The following is a 20066-nucleotide window of genomic DNA, read 5'->3' as shown; positions in this document are numbered from 1 at the left end:
CAGAACATTTCTGCCCTTTCACAAGTGGAGACACAAGAAAATGGTCACAGCCATTCTTCTGTTCCAACTTGACTGCATCCCATCTTGCATTTCTGCTGGTGCACAATATATTTCAGCAACCCACCCTCTCCTCCGATAATGACTTTTGTCAAGTCAAATCATCTTGGAGATGGCCTTAAATAGCCATTTGTGCACAGTAACACTGATCAGAAATGAAAACTCTGCGCTTCCTTTTCGGCTGTTGCATGGCAAGATCCAGCCCCCTAGATGCTCTCCATGGAGCTGTTTTTAAAACCAGCTCTGCATGGCCAAAACAGCAGTGCATGAACCTTTAAGGTCCATTTGGGCATGCTGGTAAATTTCCTAAGGGCCTCTAGCCATTAAACCCATTAACTCTTGGCTCAGCTAGTATTTATGGAGCTCCCCCCACCCTGATCACAGCCGTTTCAGGATTCAGTAAATGCCTTTTTGTACTTTCTAGAGAGGGACTGCAACTCAGCCTCCAGTACAAGGTGGTTACCGCAGGTTTCTGTAGCTCCTGCTCCTCGTTTGTATATTCTGCACAAAGGCATTGGAGAAGCATTTGTGGCACACCGGCTGACTTTTCTGCTCCGCTTTTAGGAAGAGACATTTATGCCAGAAACAACACAAGGGGCTGCCTTGAGGCTCTCCAAACCACCCTGAACTTAAGAGCTAGAAACCAGATTCTTAACACAGGATGACAAGGCGCTCGGAACGCTTAGCCTGGAGAGGAGACGATAGAGAAGTGACGGGATAACCATCTTCAAGTACTTGAAGGGCTGCCATATAGAGGATGGTGCGGAGTTGTTTCCCACTGCCCCAGAAGGTTGGACAAGAACCAATGGCTTGAAATTAAGTCAAAAGAACTTTTGGCTAAACATTAGGAAGAACTTCCTGACAGAGCGGTCCCTCAGTGGGACAGGCTTCCTCGGGAGGTGGTGGGCTGTCCTCCTTTGGAGGTTTTTAAGCAGAGGCTAGATGGCCACCTGACAGCACTGCTGATTCTGTGAACCTGGGCAGATCATGAACGGGAGGGCAGGAATGGTTACATCAGTGCTTAGTCATCGTGGCCCTTCTTACATGCCCAGGGTAATGCCAATCACCACTTTGGGGTCAGGAAGCAATTTTCCACAGGCCAGTTTGGCGAGGGATCCTCGAGATGTTTTGCCATCTAGGCATGGAGCAGGGGTCACTGGGCGCAGTTGGTGGGGGTAGTTGTGAATTTCCTGCATTGTGCAGGGGTTGGACTAGATGACCCTAGAGGTCCCCTCCAACCCTACGATTCTGTGAAGTGGGCAAACTCTTTCAATATCCTGGCCCCTTTGATTCTGAAGGTGCTCCGAGGTTCAGTGGGAGTCAACATTCAAGAAAATTTATTCCAGCAATGTCGGAGTCGCACCTGAATTTAAACAAACTTGGAAGTTTATTCACTTGCTCAGATAGACAGGACACGGGGATGTCACATTTCATACTACAGACAACCACTAAACAAGATGCTAGTGTGTTTATTCATTTTACAAGGTGTCCCAGATCTAAGACATGAATACAGTTGTGCTCAAGGATGTTTTTGCAAAATTGTTCCTTGCTGCGTCCCTGATTTATTTGAAGACTTTTCTCCCAAGGGTCTGTGAGTTCAGTCCTCCAACGTGGCTCAGATGAGCTCCCTCTTCTGTGGTGCTCAACTGTGTGATCTGCCAGCGAAGTGCTAGAAGGCAACCGACTGTTTTCACTTGTGTGCTTGGGTCTTGCACAGACAAGTGATTTAACAACAACAACAAAAAAGGCAATTGTTTGTGAAGTGCTTAGGCGCGGCTGAAGACTTCATTTCATTTTTTAAAACTGTAAATGCTACAGCTTTTCCCAGCACAGGAGCAACCTCCTCTCCTTTTGACACAGAGGAGCAGTAGGAAAATCTACCACACACACAAACATATAGAGACAGCCAGGTGGGGGTTTATGAAAGATGCCTTGCCACATGGAGGACATCTCGTAACACCGCCACGTATTATGAAAAATAGATTTTGCTCTTTGAAGGTACATCAGGTTGCTGGAAACGTGCCACATTTTAAAAACGTGGGTTTTTCCTCCCCTACGCTCCCGCTCAGAATAAGAAACTAACTTTGTTATACAATATAACAAACATCTTTTGTATTCAATAAACATGATACACAAAGAAGATAATTACAAAAGGTGCAAGAACCAAAGGAGCTGCCTTTTCAGCCAAAGCCCTTGTTCACCGTTCTTTTCACACGCCCAGAGTCTCTCTCCAAGGTCCCGGGATCCCGATCGCCAAATGCACGTTCAGAAGTTCTTGCTGTGTTGCTGTGCGTACCACTGCTGCCTCTGCTTGCGGCTCTCCAGCTCCGAGAGGAGCGCCTGGCGGTACGCCTCGTACAGTTTCACTATTCGCTCCAGTTCCTTCATGAAGAGCAACTTCAGCATCCCCTGGTATGTATCCAGGTCAGCCAGCTGGAACAGTTCCCACTTCAAGATGTGATCGTATCTGCGGTGAGATACAAGAGAGAAAAGAATACTCATCTGATGGACAGGACAAGGGTTTCATTGCTGCCGAGTACACGGAAGAGGCTTTGCATTCCTAAAGCACATTCAGCTCTGGTTTTTTTTCTATGATCATCAAGACACGGCCTGGTGGACTACTTTAGATCACCAGCCAATAACATTTCACATCCCTAAGTGAAGAACAGCTCTATTGGTTTTTACAGTATTTTGCAACAACAACCCCACATTCTCAAAACGATCTTCCCAGTGAAATCCACCAATTTTCAGTACCAATTCACAGACAGCACAGCAAGATTAGAGTCCAGGGGCACCTCAGAGACCAAAAATACTTTCAGAGTGTAAGCTTTTGAGAGTCAGGGCTGTTTCCTGGTGGGTGCCTTAAAAATAATGGTTCACAGACAAGCTAAGTAATGTCAACAGGGAAAAGATGCTCACTTGACAGGAGCCCTGGCATAGACCTGCAGCCAGTCCGGAATCTCTGCTGTGTGGTACGGATTTGCAGGCACGAGGATAGGTTGGCTTCTCTCGCTTTGTTGCGGCTGATATCTCACAGGAGGGGGCTGATCGTAACGGGGAACACTGCACAGGTCAAGAGCAGAGCCAGTTAGTTCAGCAATAAACAGCAACAAATGTCTTCTTGCAGGGATGAATAAGCAGTCGTCGGTGGCTTAGGAAGCAGAGAGCCTTCGGATGGTAGAGTCATCATTTAAATGAACAGTGGTCATGGATGGGTTTAGACCTCATTGCTAGACAGCTCTCTTCCCAACTCTCAGACTCTGCCTCCTGACATTTGCCAAGTGCAGTACTTGCCGAAGGTGTTTCTGTTAAGCAATGGAATAGATAACAGGGTAGATTCTCTACTAAAGAACTCTTCATAACCTATCGTCATAGATCCAGAGGAGTTAGCTATATTAGTCTGTAGCTGCAAAATAGTAGAGTCCAGTAGCACCTTTAAGACTAACCAACTTTTTTGTAGCATAAGCATTCGAGGACCACAGCTCTCTTCGTCAGATGCATCGTCAGCTTTCGAGAATCACAGCTCTCTTCGTCAGATACACTGTCAGCTTTTGAGAACCACAGCTCTCTTCGTCAGATGCATCTGACGATGCATCTGACGAAGAGCGCTGTGGTTCTCAAAAGCTTATGCCTCAATAAAGTTGGTTAGTCTTAAAGGTGCTACTGGACTCTACTATTTCATAACCCTTGCAAGACACCTGTACACATATGGCCTTGCAACGATTCTGAAGGACGAGTACAATGCCATGGAGTTCCAATACTGGCACGTCATTGAAAAGCACCACTCCATGCTCAGAGTAAGCACTCTCTCAGCCAGCCACGATGGGAAGCATTTCCAGCAATAGCTACTCAGCAGTTGTACTTGGGTTGTGTTTTCTTTTTAGGTGTCATAGACTTTTAAATTTGAGCTACCCCACTTCTACTGCTGGAAATTTCCAAAATTCTAAGCATGAATGGAGTTCCCTGACTGGAACATGGAGGGGAAAAAAACCCTTTAATATGCTTATACCGTGGAAGAAGAAACAATAGATTCAACTCTAACTCAAACTCGTTACTATTTGCACCATTCCACACACACCCCTCCACAACACACACACACGCATCCCAGTAGTTGCTCTCACAACTACCTTGTGGGTTAGATCAGTTGAGGGATCAAACAAAACTATAGAATACTAAGATGCCAGAGAAAACAGGAAGAGGGGAAAACGTCGGAGGGGACCAAGAGGCACTACAGAAGTCAGTTTGAGCAAAGGGCAAACATTCACTAGTGCATTGTTGAAGGCTTTCACGGCCGGAGAATGATGGTTGTCATGGATTTTCCAGGCTGTATTGCCGTGGTCTTGGCATTGTAGTTCCTGACGTTTCGCCAGCAACTGTGACTGGTGAAACGTCAGGCTAACAAAATACTCTATACCCGACAATAGCCCTGCAGAGAAGATTAGCACATCAAGCACCAATCCATATGCAAAAGAACCTCCTCAGGATACAGTGAAGCTTCCCTCCATTAGCATTCCACACCCTGGGAACCTCTTACAGGATGACTCAGCCCAACCCCACCGTCCTGAGTAGATATAAATTACCTGCCAACATCTTCTCCACACTGTGACACTGAGAGATCTCTGTCTTTTGGTGCTACACCTCTGAAGATGCCAGCCACAGTTGCTGGCGAAACGTCAGGAATTACAATGCCAAGACCACGGCAATACAGCCCGGAAAACCCACAACAACCATTCACTAGTGCTTTGAGCAGTCATTTTCTGTTCCTCTGCTCCTGCTGCTAATACTTATTCAGTGCTCCAGAGATTTTGGAAAAAGGCAAACTCTTGGTATTTGGTACTCGGAGTCATTGGGTTAGATCTTCGACACATCTAGTCAACAGAGTGAGGGGGTTTGTGCCAGTGGTCAACCTGCATGCACACTAGATATAAACACTTTAAAGCATCAGACAGGCTTGAAGTCTGAATAGCATCACAAGGCCTTATCTTAGGCAGTATTGTGTAGTGGTTAGATTGTTGGGACTAGGATCTGGCAGACACAGGTTTGAACTCTGCCATGGAAACTTGGGTTGGTCAGTCTAGCCTACCTGACAGGGTTGTTGAGGATAAAATGGAGAATGTTTTAAGAGACTTTGGGTTCTAAAGTTGTGGAGAAACATATGATATAAATGAAGTAACCACATCTGTGTAAGTGGCATGCTCTTCAGGATACGAACAGTCTACTAAATGGGCACACGACCCGTGTGCCTTTGCAACTGCTAGTCTATGAGAAGCTGTAAAAAACTGAGGACTCCATCTGCCAAAAAAATGCAGAGCAAGCGCTCAGTTTCAACAGCATTCTCTCTTCCATCCCAAGGAAGCTCTTGACGATAGCAACGCAAATGGAGACATGGCCTCCTTGGGTTTGTCAGAAACCAAGCAAGGTCCTCCAGATGCGCTGGCAGAAAAACAGTTAAGCTTGACCCACACACACCCTACCTTGGGGCACAGGGGTGTTTGTACTGGGCTCTCTTATTGATGTGGTCAACATAGTAGACTCCAAACTCGGCCGATTCCACACGTTCCCATCCTGGAGGCAGTCCCTCGCGCTCGAGTGGATGGCTCCAGTGTGTCGTGTTAGTGTTGTGGTCTATGTAGTATTTTCTTCCTCTGAGCGTCCAGTCCACTGACCAGCCGGGAGGGAGAGGCAAATCTTCGGAACTGTGGTTGGTCAGGTTTCCTAGTGACGTAGCAGCTATCCTTCCAATGCCTAGAAAAAGCCAAGCCAAGCATCAACAGCGCAAACAGTCTTGCTGCAGAAGTTACACAATATTCTCAGAAAAGCAGCGAAAGAAAGCTGCTTCCATAGTATGTGACACTCCTTAGGCCTTCTCATAGAATCATTGAGCTAGAAGGGACCCATAGGGCCATCTAGCCCAACCCCCTCCACAATGCAGGGAATGCACAGCAAACGCCACATTCCCCCACTGACCCCAGCTCAATGAACAAAAGGCAAAAAAACCCCTCCAGGATCCCTGGTCAATCTAGTCTGGAGGAAAATTCCTTCCTCCAGTGACCCCAAAGTGGCCATCGGCATTACCTTGGGCACAAAAGGAAGGGACACAAGAGCTGGGCACTGGGTCACCCCTCCCTGCCCTCCCCTCTCACAATCTGCCTGAGACACAGATTCACAGAATCAGCATTGCTGTCCGATGGCCATCTAACCTCTGCTTAAAAAACTCCGAAGAAGGAGAACCCACCATCTCCCAAGAAAGCTTGTTTCACCGAGGAACTGCTCTGTTGGGAAGTTCTTCCTGAAGTTTAGCCAAAAACTCTTCAGTTTAATTTTAAATATTCATTCTGATCCGACCCTCTGGGACAACATAAAACAACTCCATTCCATCCTTTATGGGACAGCCCTTCAAATATCTGAAGATGGCTATCATATCACCTTTCAGTCACCTCCTCTCCAGTTTAAATCTACCCATCTCCTTAAACCTTTCCTCTTAGGACTTGGTATGCAGACCCTTCGCCATCTTCGTAACCTTCCTTTAGACACACAGCAGCTTGTCAACTTCCTTCTTAAACTGTAGTGCCCCAAACTAAACACAATGAGGTGCAACCACAGCAAAATGGAGCCATTACACCACACCATCTGGCCACTATACTTCTGTTGCTGCAGCCCAAAATCACATTCGCCTATTGAGCTACCGCATCACACTGCTGACCCATGTCCAGTGTATGATCTCACTAAGACCCCTAGATCCTTTCCACTCGTACTACTGCCAAGACAAGTCTCACCCATCCTATAATTACGCATTTGATTATTTCCTACCTGAATGTAGAACGTTACATTTACATCTGCTGAAATTCATTTTGTTCGTTTTAGCCTATTTTCCTGCCTGTCAAGCTTCTCCTGATTCTATCTTCTACTGTATTTGCTACCCCTCCCAACTTAGTATCATCTGCAAATTTAATAAGCATCCCCTCTATTCCTTCACTCAAGACATTTACAAAGATGTTGAACACCGGACTTCTTGCTTGGAGGGGCATTTGTGCTCTATATGCTGTCCTCATGACCTTTTAACTCGCCAAGGTTATATATTCCTTGGCCAATAAAGGAAGAACTATTCTTGTAGGCACGATATTGGCTGCAACCTTTCCTGAACTAGAATTGCTGGGCTGCAAGCATGTGACAGAAACGGATGAAGCTGCCTTCTTTCAGAGGTCAACATTGTCTCCTCTGACGTGTAGCAGCTCTCAAAGGTCTCAAGCAGAAGCCTTTTACATCACCCACTACCTGATCCTTTTTGCTAGAGAAACTGTGGGGCTTCTTGCATTCCAAGCAGGCACTCAGCTACAGAGTCCCAGCTCCATCCCGTGTAACAGGAAGAGAGGAAGCCAGAGTTACGACCTCTCCCGTGTCAAGGCCAGGCCCATGGACTGCAGACCAAAAGAGCAGGGGACAGGAAACACAAATTACGCAACAGGAGTGGTACCACAGTGAGGAATGCGATGATAGAGCCGCGGAGGAATCTTTTCCTCCACCGCGTGACCCCATGTTGACTTTACATGCATCAAAACGCCTCTCTAAGAAAGAGACGTCACTGAGAATTGCACATCCGAAGTCCAGAAGTATGTGAGTCTGCAAAATGCCAGGAAATGTTGAAACTTTCATGTCAGAAGAGAACTGGATTGGGTTTCAAATTTCTTTTTGATTTCAGTCTGTGGGAAAAATAGTTCAAGGAATAAACAGTTGGGGGGGGTCTCAGCCCTTCTGAGCTTAGATGGGCAGCACAGGACTGGATTCTGGGGCCAGCTAAGTGCCTCTCCTAGCATATGTTAAGATCCCCTGGCCTGTTTTTAGCTTGCACAAACTGCAGCCCTTTCCCATTGCTTTATAATTCTGCCTCGATTAGGAAGTGTCCTTTCGTACTTCCTTGGAGTAGATATTTCAGATGCTTTACACCGTTGCCTACTCAGACACGCAAACGCTTCAACCTCTGTTCGGCTGCGTCCACCCTCTCGAGCCCAGAAGCACCCACTTATTGCAGTGGGGCTTTCCGCCCCACAGATCAGGTTTCTCCAGCAGTTAGTCAGTCATCCGGAGGATGGTTTCCTTTGCACTTAACCAACTGAGCTGCTGCGACTGAAGCATCACATCGAAGTAGCTCTCATTTAATAGCAGGTCTTCAGGGAAGCCTACAAGAGCACTATTATTTGTGGCTTGGCTGTCGCCCCTCTGCTATAACGTAACGTCTTCAGGCCTCACTAGCTGTAGAAGAAAGCAGTCTGCCCACCCAGCTACTCCCAGCTTCATTTCTGTATCAAGGCCACTTGGACAACTGGGCTCCCACTGCTGAAAACTGGATGGAGCCAGGCCCTACTCATGCCATGCAAAAACTTTCTTTCTGGGTGATGATCCCGCCCCTCCCCTGCGGCGCGATTTCTGACGTCACCCCGTCATGATTCTGTTTTTGTGGTGTGATGATGTCATAAATCGCGTCATGAAGAGGCCCCTCGTTCTGTGAGTTTTGCACGACGTTAAAGGCGTGTGAAAACAGCCCCTGTATACTAAGCAGCATTCCTTGAAAGTTTACCCGGTGGAAGGCGCAGATATCTGCCACCACACCAAAGAGCCTGTCACTCTTTGGAACTCAGCCAGCCTTCTAAAAGGCAGCTCAAGAGAACACAAGCAGCTCTATCAAAACAGCCTCATTCATGCTTGAGGTCAGGAACCCTGAAGTCAACACATTCTTGCCCGCTGATTTGTTCTTTCTCTCTGCAATCTGCAGAAGACGTCTAACTTGACTGCAAAATATTTCGTAAACAAGCACAAGACAGTTAATACTCTTTACGCACCTATGTATTTACATCGCAACACCCCTACACGCTGAAAAAGTTCCAGTGTTTTTCTAATATCCAGCACAGAGGTTCTACATTGTCTAGTGCGCTCCCATGTGTAAACACAGGACAGCCACAAGAAACACTGAACCTGGAATGCTGTCGCACCCAAGACCAAACTAAGACAAACATCTTCTCTATTATCTACCCAGCCGCTGACATCTCTCTCTTGCCCTTTCTCCAAGGAGCTCAGGATGGTTTCCCTCCCCACTGCCTGAATCTTCTTGCTCTTGTCAGACGGCTAAAAGTCTCCACTGACTCTTCAACGCAAAGACAGCACTGACCACTTGTTAGGTATCACATGACATTTCGAAACCAACAAACCAGCCCCCCCTCCACAACTCATAGTTCTGCTTTCCTTTGCCTTCTGCTCCAGATTCCAATGTTGCAAATATTGCCCTGCAGTTGCACCAGGGAGTGGAATGCACACTATAACCACCACCCCATTGCCGTCGCTTTGCCTCAGACTGGTGGTGGACAGGATAAGAGGCCAGCTCCCATCCAACTCGGCTCACTGCCTCTCAAGACTGGGCTACTTAAACAAAAGGCTGGACTTAGAACAAGGCAGCTCTGTATCTTCATACGATTACATAAACCAGGGAGGGGTGCTATACACACTAAAGCCCTTTCTAACCCCAGTACGTGTTTCAGAACTGCAAGTTACTATTATTACTTATTCACAGTCTTTCTTACTGAGATCCAAGGCCCACTCTACACATCCCCAGAAAGAAATTTTCAAGTCCAATCCTAGCTAGTTTAGGTTTCAGACAAGATAACGAAAACATTGTTGCTGCATTAGCAGATGTGGACCCAGAGACCTCGTACAGGGTTGCTCTTTTTGCCCTTGCAGCAGGGAAAATCCGAGAGAAGATCGTGACAGCACAGGGCTGTCCGTAGGCTATAGTGTAATTCCTATAGCGTTTTATCAAGTTTGTACTGTATATTTTATCTGCATCATCACTCATATTTTTGTTACTGTTTTATTGTTTGTAACGGCCTTTGGCCTAATGCAATAAACCTTACCTACCTACTGAGATCCAAGGCAGATTACACAGCGCACGTGAAATACAATATAATCAACAGCTGGGACATTCACTGAGCAAAGCACAATAAATGAACAACGGTTAGGACATTCAGTGAAAGAGAGACAGCCGGCTATGGTGGTAGGAAATTTGAAAACAAGACTAAAACCGAGCACAGCCATGAAATCTTTCTGAAACGACGCAGAACTAATTTACACGGCATGTTTAGCAACGTGGAAACTCTCTAGGAGGCGCATAATAATCTGCATAATAATAAAGCTAATGACACTTGCCTGAAGTGTGTCTTCCCTGATTCTGTGACATCCTTTGGAAGAGGTCATTATTTTGTTCATAGTATCGATATTCCTCCTGCAGAGGGTCCCCCAGCTGGTGCCGCCTTTGACCGTTATAAAAATGGTCATAATAGTAACGGGATCCAACATCTCCATTTTCAGTAACCACGTTGGCTTCCGCCAAAAAGGACTGGGGAGGTGAGCCGTATTCCCGTGGGACTTCAGCCCTGGTGAGGAAGGAAGGGGCAGACAGCCTGTTGCTTTCTCGCCTCATTATCTCATGAGGGGGCCTCTGGACCGGAGTCCGAAGGAAGCTCTGGTTCCTAGAAATGGCTCCATCACCGCCTGCCGGATAGGCAGAAGGGCTTGGGTCCGGAAGGCAGATATCTGTGCGTCTTGGAATGGTTGGACCATGACGGATGAAGGAAGGCATAAGATCTGCAACAGAGGATTGCAGTCAGAAAAAAATACACGGGCCTCGGGATTTTTTAAAAGTCTCAAAACGTACACAGCAGACGCTATTTCTTTTGACTTAATGTTAACTTTATGTGGCCAGAAAGACAAGCGCACATTACTTTGAAACAAGCCTAAATAACCCTATTGCATTACAGCACGATCACCGGTATAATATCACCACCCAACCTCCCCACAGCTGATGAAGAAAGCTGTGGTTCTCGAAAGCTGATGATGCATCTGACGAAGAGAGGTGTGGTTCACCAAAAAAATTAAGACGCTTGCTCAAAAAAGGCCCACAAATGTTTTAACCCCCTACCTAGATTCCTTTATCAATGAGCCTCAGCTCAGAAAAAGTGAAAACAAGATCTGCCTTGATAGATAGATCCAAAGTCTGCTAAGTTCAGGTGTCGATTAAACGCATCTGGGAGCCCATAAGCAGGACCCCCCCGCATGACAGCCCTTCCCGGTTGCATCCTCAGAATCCGCTGCATGTAGATGTACTTACTGCCTCTGGACACTTTCATTTAGCTGACAGTTTCCAGTGGAACTTTCACCCACAAGTTTGTTCAATTTTTTTTAAAAAAAGCCATCTAAGACAATGGCTGCTATATGCACATTTTGTAGGTACGCAATGTATGAGGCAGCAGCTTTGGAAAAGAACAAACAGGCGAGCAGAGCCAACCTCCACCCCGTCTTGTTCTGTTTTACTGCTGCTGAATTACTTCCTTTCACATTTCCACCTTTTCTTTTGCAAGCTGCCTCCCAGGCTGCGCCCACCACCCCGTCCCAACTCTAACACAAGTTTCCTCTGAAGTAAGCTTTGCTCTGTGCAGTGGGGATCGCTCCCCAGGAAACATGGCCAGAGGGATCAGCTTCTTCTGTTTTCATAGTCCTCCCAAAAGGGCTGCTTCTGCTCTTGCTCTGGGTTCAAGTTCCTGACCAGCTGTAAACAGAGTGCATTTCAGGCATCTGGGGATACCAACCTCCAGGTAGAGCCTGGACACCTCCCAGAATTACAAGAGATCATAGATCCAGAGAAGTTAGCTGTGTTAGTGTGTTGGTGTAAAATAGTAAAGAGTCCAGTAGCACCTTTAAGACACCAACTTTATTGCAGCATAAGCTTTTGAGAACCACAGCTCTCTTTGTCAGATGCAACTGACGATGCATCTGATGAAGAAAGCTGTGGTTCTCAAAAGCTGACAATGCATCTGACGAAGAGAGCTGTGGTTCTAGAAAGCTGACAATGCATCTGACAAAGAGAGGTGTGGTTCTCAAAAGCTTATGCTACAATGCTGGTTAGTCTTAAAGGTGCTAACTAGAGATCAGTCTCCCCTGGAGAAAACAGCTCCACTGGAGGGTGGGCTCAATGGCCTTATACCCCATGGAGGTCCCTCCCCTCCCAAACCCCACCCTCATTCGGCTCCACCCCAAATCTCCAGGAATTTCCCAACCTGGAGCTGGCAACCCCAGTCGCAGCCTAGCCTAGCCTACCTCACAGGGCTGTTTTTTGGGGGGAAGAAAACCGCGCCCCCCCCGCAGCCCCGTCTCCATGGTTTCCAGGGTGCCGCCCCCCGCCCGCCACGCCCCCTCCCCGGGAGGGACTCACTGCGCAGCAGCGGGCTGGTCTCCTTGATCACGTACTTGCCCTGCACCTCGCCGGGTTTGGAGAGCTCGGCGCGCGTCTTCCTCCGCGACAGCATCCCCCACCCGCCTCCCCTCAGCGCCGCCGCCGCCGCCGCCCCCCGCCCGGGCCGCGCCCCATGGGCCGAGCGCGCCCCCGCGCCTCTCCCCTTCCCTTCCCCCGGGGGCGGGCACGCGGCGCGCCCCCGCTCCCCTCAGCGCCGCGGCCCCGCCACCAACTCGCCAACTAAACTTCTCGGCCCCGCCCACCGCCGCCGCCGCGGGCGCCCACGGGAGACGCTGGTTGGCCCCGGCCCCCGCCGCGGGGCATGATGGGCAGCCGGGGCGGGGCGTGGAGGGGAGCGGACGGGGCATGCGCAGGGGAGGCGGGCGGGGGTTCCTGCAGCGCCGCCTGGCGGGCGGGAGGAGTTTGGTTGCCCCAGCGCCTCCTCTCTATCGCCCCCTCCTGGCTGGGGATGGAACGTCCACGGTCGCGGGATTCGAGTCGGGCGGCGCCTTGCAGGGCAAACCGAAGCAGCTCCGCTTGGAAGCAAGCCCCGCTTTGTTCAAGGGAAGGGTTCTTCGGACTGCAGCCTCAAAAGACCGGCGAGATTTCCAGGGTCTGTGCTTTGTCTCTTTGTCCCTTTCGCCCTGGAAATCTTGATGGTCTTTATTTAACTGAAAACTAAGGATCCTTCGGAAGATGTTGTGATTTTTCTGCACCTGCGGAGAAAACTCAACAAGCACAAACCAGCCCTGGCACTGCAAGAGAAAGGAACTGGGACTGGTAAAGCTGTCTTATTATGAGAACTCTAAAAAAGCAAAGGAAAACTGAGCACACAACAGTTGGGTCTGATGGGCAAAGAGAAAAGGCAGGGGAAGGAGCCCAGAAGGCGGTCCCCTTTAGCGTGACAAATGGGTCGTGGACAAGCGATTTTGTGTGCACTGAACATGAAACAGCAGAGTTTTATACTGCCCATTGAGCAGCCTTCCCACTCCACATACACTTCCTGGCCTAACTCCACAATGAAACAAATGAATTTCAGATAAAATGAGCATTCTTTTTTTAAAAAATCCAACTAAAGATGTATTGTCGAAGGCTTTCACGGCCGGAGAACGATGGTTGTTGTGGGTTTTGTGGGCTGTATTGCCGTGGTCTTGGCATTGTAGTTCTTGACGTTTCGCCAGCAGCTGTGGCTGGCATCTTCAGAGGTGTAGCACCAAAAGACAGAGATCTCTCAGTGTCACAGTGTGGAAAAGAGGTTGGCAGGTCATTTGTATCTACTCAGGAGGGGTGGGGTTGATCTGAGTCATCCTGTAAGAGTTTCCCAGGGTGTGGAATGCTAATGGCGGGAGGCTTCACTGTATCCTGAGGAGGTCCTTTTGCATATGGATTGGTGCTTGATGTGCTAATCTTCTCTTCAGGGCTATTGTCGGGGATAGAATGTTTTGTTAGCCTGGTGTTTTTCAGAACTGGAAACCATGCTCTTAAGATTTCTTCTTTCCTGTTGAAGTTTTGCTTATGCTTGTGAATTTCAGTGGGAAAGCTTATGAAAAAGCATAACCTTCAAGCAGTATTCAGACCCACCTGAAAAATACAACAGATCAGCAAAAGACAGTAGAGACCCCCTCACTTCTGCAGGAGTATACCGTATACCCTGCAGCTGTGGACAAGTTTACATCGGGACCACAAAGCGTAGCATCCAGACAAGAATAAAAGAACATGAAAGACACTGCAGACTTGGACATCCTGAAAAATCAGCAGTGGCTGAACATAGCCTAACGCAAACAGGGCACAGTATCTTATTCCAGGACACCAAAATACTGGACAACACTTCCAACTACTTTGTCAGACTGCACAGGGAAGCCATTGAAATTCACAAGGCGCATTCACTTCAGAGGCGCATGGGGAGAGAGAGAGCTGGCATCTTCACGAGAGACACCCCAGCTGCTGAGTGACCGGCCTGCCTGGAAGACTAAGGTTATTGGTCCATAGAGTCTAGCCCAGGATGAAGAAAGACCGAAACGGGAATTGGAAATAGCAAGCTGTAGCCCGTCGGCTAGGTGTCTTTGGACACGTCCTTTTTCCATTCTTGGACATATGGACATTTTCCACACGCATGTTTCCATCCGTCTGCACTCTCCCACCACCAAAATACTAATTGTATACAGAAATATATTCATTGTTCATCCGATAGACTACCTCTTCCTGTATATATATGCTCTTTAAATTTTGTTTGATATATATTTGCACTTTTGCACTTTTGCACTTTGGATATAATATAATAATTTATATCAACTTTGCATGGTTAATTTTTGTGACCCTGGTTGTTGTGCCTTTGAGTTGTCTGTGTAGCCAGGGGGTTCCCTTTGTTGTTTTGCAATGTTGTCTGGATCCAGACCATTTAAGGCTCACAAGTTCAAAGCCAGCACTTTGAACTGGGCCTGGAAGCCAATGAAGATGCTAGGAACAAGACTGGACTTCCGTGGTCTGTACAGCCCACTCTGGTCAAAAGTCTGGCAGCCACATTTAGCACCGTTTGCCATTTTCAACTGCTTTAGAGCCCCTTCTATGACCACCACTCTCAATCTGCCCCCCTTCCAAGTGCTTCTGTGATACCACTTTTCTTCCTACCTCCACAAGACCCGTAAGAAAACCCCCGTTGGGTCAAACCTATCCAAACCAGCGTCCTAACAAAACAGGAGCCCAGTCTAACAACATACGTTATTACTGCATTTGCTTCAAGAACTGGAGCTCGCTTCTTCAGGTGCACTGGAGTGTTAGTGCACTAAGCAGAACTATTTATAATGAAGCAGCCGACAAGTGGAATAGTGGGAATGGAAAAGTGGCTAGGAGAGACCCCCTTTGAAACAATATCCAATCAGATATTGATCATCCTCATCCTCAAAGTGGATGAGGAACTGTCGATTGATCGGAAAATAGATCTTGTTCAGGGTGAAACCATTAAAAAAGTATAGATGTTCAGATGAACTGATGGACTGGAATGCTCTTAAGATATACAGTAGCTCCTATAATGAGTGAGAGAAGACAAATTTTTAACACCTAGCAGAGAGAGAGAGAGAGAGAGAGAGAGAGAGAGAGAGAGAGAGAGAGAGTTACACTTCTTGATGAACGCTAATTCAGACATTTCCCGTTGGATTCTCCCTTTGAAGCTTGTCTGTACGTGAACAGGGATTTACAGATCAAGATGGGTAGCTGTGTTAGCCTGTCTGTAGCAGTAGAAAAGAGCAAGAGTCCAGTAGCACCTATAAAACTAACAAAATTTGTGATAGGGTATATCTGAAGAGGTGAGCTGTGACTCACGAAAACTCATCCCCTACCACAAATTTTGTTAGTCTTATAGGTGCTACTGGACGCTTGCTCTTTTCTAGTGATTTACAGATTAGCAAGAGAATAGCTGGAATTTTGTTTTCAACCATGGCCAACCAGGCCAACAAGTGATATTCAGAGACCTTTGAATCTTAATCTTTCTTCCACCAATTTTCACTCCAGCTTCTAAATCTAACCCAGTGTTAGACACCTCTGTCAATTGGAAACCGTTTGGTTTCCCCATATTCTGATGGTTAACTGTGTTAGATATAGTTAACTGTGTTAAAGTTAATGTAGAATAAATATCAGCTTTTGATTTCTTCAATTGGAAAATTGGTATATAGTCCTATTATTCAGATTTTCCTTCTCTTTTTAATTTTATTTTATTATAGCTGCCTTACTAGAATTTCTGTTTCTTTCCAATCCTGCTGCTGTTTTTACTTCACACTTTTCCCCGTCTTTCTTCTTCTTTTTTGTTTTTCTTCATCTTTTTTATTTTTAGCTTTTTACTTAGTCTTTGTCATGTTTCTTCCCAAATGTGTGTTTTATAAATTATGTTGACATTTTGAATAAAAGTTACCTATGATGATATGCTGAAGAGAGAGATAATGTGCATTCGCGCTGGACACCTCTGCCAATTGGAAGCCGTGTGGTTTCCCCGCACAGCTGCCTCTTGTCCAGAGTAAACCTCAACACAATTGGCTGTGGTGGCACACCTATTGAACACCACCCATAAGCTTATGCAAGAACAAAATTTGTGAGTGTTAAAGGTGCTTCTGGACTGCTTTGCAACTATAGATGAACACGGGTAACTGAACAATAGCTTTGCACAGGGGGCTGGGTTGGCCCCTGCTGGCGAGTGGCGGCCCTGCACGTGTGGTCTGGGGCAGTTGCACTCGCGGGCCAGGAGGAGGCAGCCGAGAGGCGGCCAAAAGGAGAGACCGCGTCCCACTGTGTCGCTCAGGCTACGGTGCAGTTTATATGAGAATTCATAGTGCGATCCTTATGATCTTTGGAGCTTTTCGCGCTCCGCTAGTATGAGCCGGGCCACTTCTTCTGGACCCTTTCAGCTCACCGATACAGTCGTCGTCTTCTGACGTTATATGCTGACTGCATTGCCGAACTCCCGACCTCAAGCGATCCGCCGGCCTCAGCCTCCCGTGCTTAGACTGGGATTACAGGCGCGCGCCACCGCGCCCAGCTGGCACAAAGGGGCTGCCCTCCGCCTGATGAAGGGCCGGGGCGGGTGACGTCACGGCCTGGAGACGGGGCGTGGCCGGCCTCCTTTGTGACGTGTGGGTGGCGCCTTTGATCCCTGCCCGGGTCTCCCCTTTGGAAGGAAGCGCCGCCAAGAGAGCCGCTCCTGCGGGCGGCCTCGGCCCGGGCAAGCGCAGGAGGGCCGTGCGGGGCTCCTGGCTGCTCCTTCCAGACCGGCTCCCGTAGCTTTGGGGTGCCCTCCTGCGAGGGTCGTGGAGGAGCGCATGACCCGAAGAGCTTCCCCGGCTTCCTCTACCCTCCGCAGCGCTGCTCGGGGGAGCCCTTTCTGTGTGGGGGGGACTCGCGAGCGGCAGGGCCCTTCACGGGCGGCCGAGCACAGGCGAGGGCAATCCGTGTTCGATGCGCATTTTTCTGCCTCACGGCTTGCAGGTCACTTCCGCTGATCGCAGTCTTATCGCTCCTTTACTGCCCCTGCCCTCCGCTTTACGGGAAGGAGGGAGGGGTGGTGCACACGGAGAACGGGCCCATCGCTGACCATCCACAATAGTAACCGGATCCCCGTGTCCGGTTCCTCCTGCCCCAAATAGCCCAGCGTAGGAGAGGACCCTTCCCACAGTTTCTTGTTTCCGGTCTCAACTGGACTTAGTGTTTTTTTTAAAACTCCCCACGAGAAGGGTCTGTGTCCCCAAAGACCCCCCCCCCTTTCGACTAAACACCCTGAAAACCTTGTTGGTCTTCTATGTGCCACTGGACTCAAATCTGGGAGTCTCGTTTCTGAGGGCCGCCTCTAAGGGCTCACTAACCACGGCGCGATCACGGTAATTTCAGCAGGCAACACAGGCCCTTGGTTCGAGTCCAGCAGGCCCTTAAAAACCAATGGCTTTCCAGGGTCTACGCTTTCCAGAGTCCAGATACAGTGAAACCCTGCGTGCAAAACTGAATTACTACCAAGCCACCAGCTGAGACTGATTGCTTTTACTGACCTTGCCTGAGTGTCTCCTACCACCCTCCCGCAGGCGTGGGTGAAGGGCCCAGCCTGCCTTGCTCTTTTGCCCTCCCAGCCTGGATGCAATCACCTTCGGTTGCCTTTCTGGGAAGCCCCCTCCTCCCTTCACTCCAAACGGGCCAGGGGCTCCTGTCAGGTCTGTTGCCCACTGTCCCTCCATATTGTTATCCAGCTTAAGAAATGTTGCAATAGCCTCTTGCACCTGTTCCCTTGTTGCTTTCCAGATTGCAGGACGGTCGAGCCCTTATCTCGGAGGGCTCGCCGCAGCGGCCTTGGGACAGCTCCTTCCCGGCCTGCTACTTATGTTCGGCTGGGAGAACTGGAGGGGGGGGGGGACATGTTGCAGGGTTGATATAATGTATCAATGCGTCATTCTTAACAAGGGACCTGTGTACAGCCAGATGCCTTTAATTGCTTCTGTGTAACGTATGGACATACGTAGCCTATGATATCTCAATAAAAACCCATTTACTCAAGAGAGCTTGGATTTCTTGCTGCAAGGGTTGGGAGTCACCTTCGACGTATCCTGTCTTCCATAGACTGACAGCTCATCCCGAATTCCTGAACTTTACCATAATTCCTTTAATATTCTTTTGTACTGGCTCCTATAACTATCCTTGCTTTGCCAGCCAGTGTGGTGGTCACTGGTCACCTCATCCCGTCACATCCTTCTGGGAAGAAGAAACAAACGAGGAATCAAAAACAAACAATGGAAAAAACCCTAGCAGCTGATCAGGGGTTTCTGAGGCCAAGCATGACACTCAGTCCCTTAAAAGGCCAGGGGCAAAGACACAACGTGTTCGCCTTTAAATTAAGGAGACTAGAGGTCAGTTTTAATTTAGTACGCCAAAGTGGGGTGGTTTAGTTTAGTAAGCCAAACTGGGGTGGTATCTCCCAATGTGACCTTCCCAGGAATTCCCCTCCCCTACTGTTCTTTATCAGCTTTTTAAAAGTATTACAAAACTAAATTGCTTGGGGAAAAAAACCCTGAAGACTTTCTCAACACTTTCAATAAAAAATTGGGAGATTTTGGAATGTGCTGGGGGGGGGACCTTTTGAGTTTTGTACTTTAGAATAAATAAAGTGCTGAAGAAAAGATTATTCTCAGTGAAAATGTCAGGGATTTTTCTGTTTTTCCAGTGAAAAACTGAGACATTTTGGGCTGCCACCAAGAAGCCAGTTATTCTGATTGCTTACTCCAGAAGCTGTTCTGAAGAGCAGGCTAGATATTCATACTGGGAAATGGGAATGGAGAAAGCATCTCTGACCATGTGCAGAATGAGTTCCAAGGAATGAGTTGGAAATTTACGACCACAGTGAGTGCCAGTACAGGGAGATGGGCCTTTCCCTAGAGTTTCTAGGGCTGCTTAAGACCCCGCAGGAGCTATGGAGACCTTACGGCATCTCATTGCCTCTGAGCTCCGTTTTGCCCTCGCCAGTCACCTCCCCCGAACCTCCAGGAATTTCTGAAACCAGACTTGGCAACCAGACTGTTAGTACTCCATCCTTGTTTTGAAAACTGGGGGGCTTAGCTTTGGATTAGGCTGGAGGCAGCTGGGAGACAAAGTAGGGGGGGCCTCCCTGATTGCTTTCATCAAGACCGGGGAGTCTGACTCCAGGCAAGTTTGATCTTCGGGACCAATTTTGTGTTTAAAATACGAGCCATCCAAAAATATAGACAGCATTTAGGATGTTGAAATCTAGCAATTCTATTAATATGTTAACATGCTTATATGTATTGTTTGGTGCAATATAAAACTTTATTAAATAAATAAAATAAGACACGAACCACCCATCATGCTGCTAGGGTTGCCAGCTCCAGGCTGGGAATTTCTAGAGATTGGGGGGGGGGGTAGAGCCTGGAGATGGCGGGGTTTGGGAAACGGAGAGACCTCAGCAGGATATAATGCCATAGAGCCCACCGTTTCTTCCAGGGGGGACTGATTTCTATCGCTTGGAGATCTCCAGCCGCCGCCTGCAGGTTGGCAACCATACTCTGCCCGCTTTCCCCAGTATTGGCTGTTGCCATCCCCAAGACCTCCGATAGGGGGAGGCCGGGAGTTCCGCTTGCAACGTTCCTATTGGTTCCCGCGGCTTCCCGTTCGCCTGTGGAGAACAGTTTTGGCCTCGCTGCCTCGCCGTAGACAGCGAGGTGGGCGCGCATGCGTGTGGAAGGTTTTGCTT

The 20066-nt window shown here is 48.2% G+C and overlaps 1 protein-coding gene across 2 annotated transcripts; it reads right to left on the bottom strand.

Moving 5' to 3' along the window:
* Window positions 1-1421: 1421 nt before the first annotated feature.
* SAV1 (salvador family WW domain containing protein 1) lies at window positions 1422-12474 on the bottom strand. Of its 2 annotated transcripts, none has more exons than XM_054971863.1 (5): window positions 12314-12474; window positions 10252-10689; window positions 5532-5802; window positions 2977-3120; window positions 1422-2524 (listed from the first exon to the last, which is right to left on the bottom strand). In XM_054971863.1, the coding sequence occupies exons 1-5, from the start codon at window positions 12405-12407 to the stop codon at window positions 2323-2325; spliced, it is 1149 nt and encodes a 382-aa protein (XP_054827838.1). In that variant the 5' UTR covers window positions 12408-12474; the 3' UTR covers window positions 1422-2322. The 2 variants fall into 2 exon arrangements, with proteins under 2 accessions (XP_054827838.1, XP_054827839.1); XM_054971864.1 differs by having other exon boundaries at window positions 12349-12413.
* Window positions 12475-20066: the final 7592 nt, after the last annotated feature.

The sequence above is a fragment of the Eublepharis macularius genome, chromosome 2, assembly GCF_028583425.1.
Source record: "Eublepharis macularius isolate TG4126 chromosome 2, MPM_Emac_v1.0, whole genome shotgun sequence".
NCBI classification, from domain to species: Eukaryota; Metazoa; Chordata; class Lepidosauria; order Squamata; family Eublepharidae; genus Eublepharis; species Eublepharis macularius.
The sequence above is the reverse complement of the archived record's forward strand: the minus strand, read 5'-3'. Positions and strand labels throughout refer to the sequence as shown.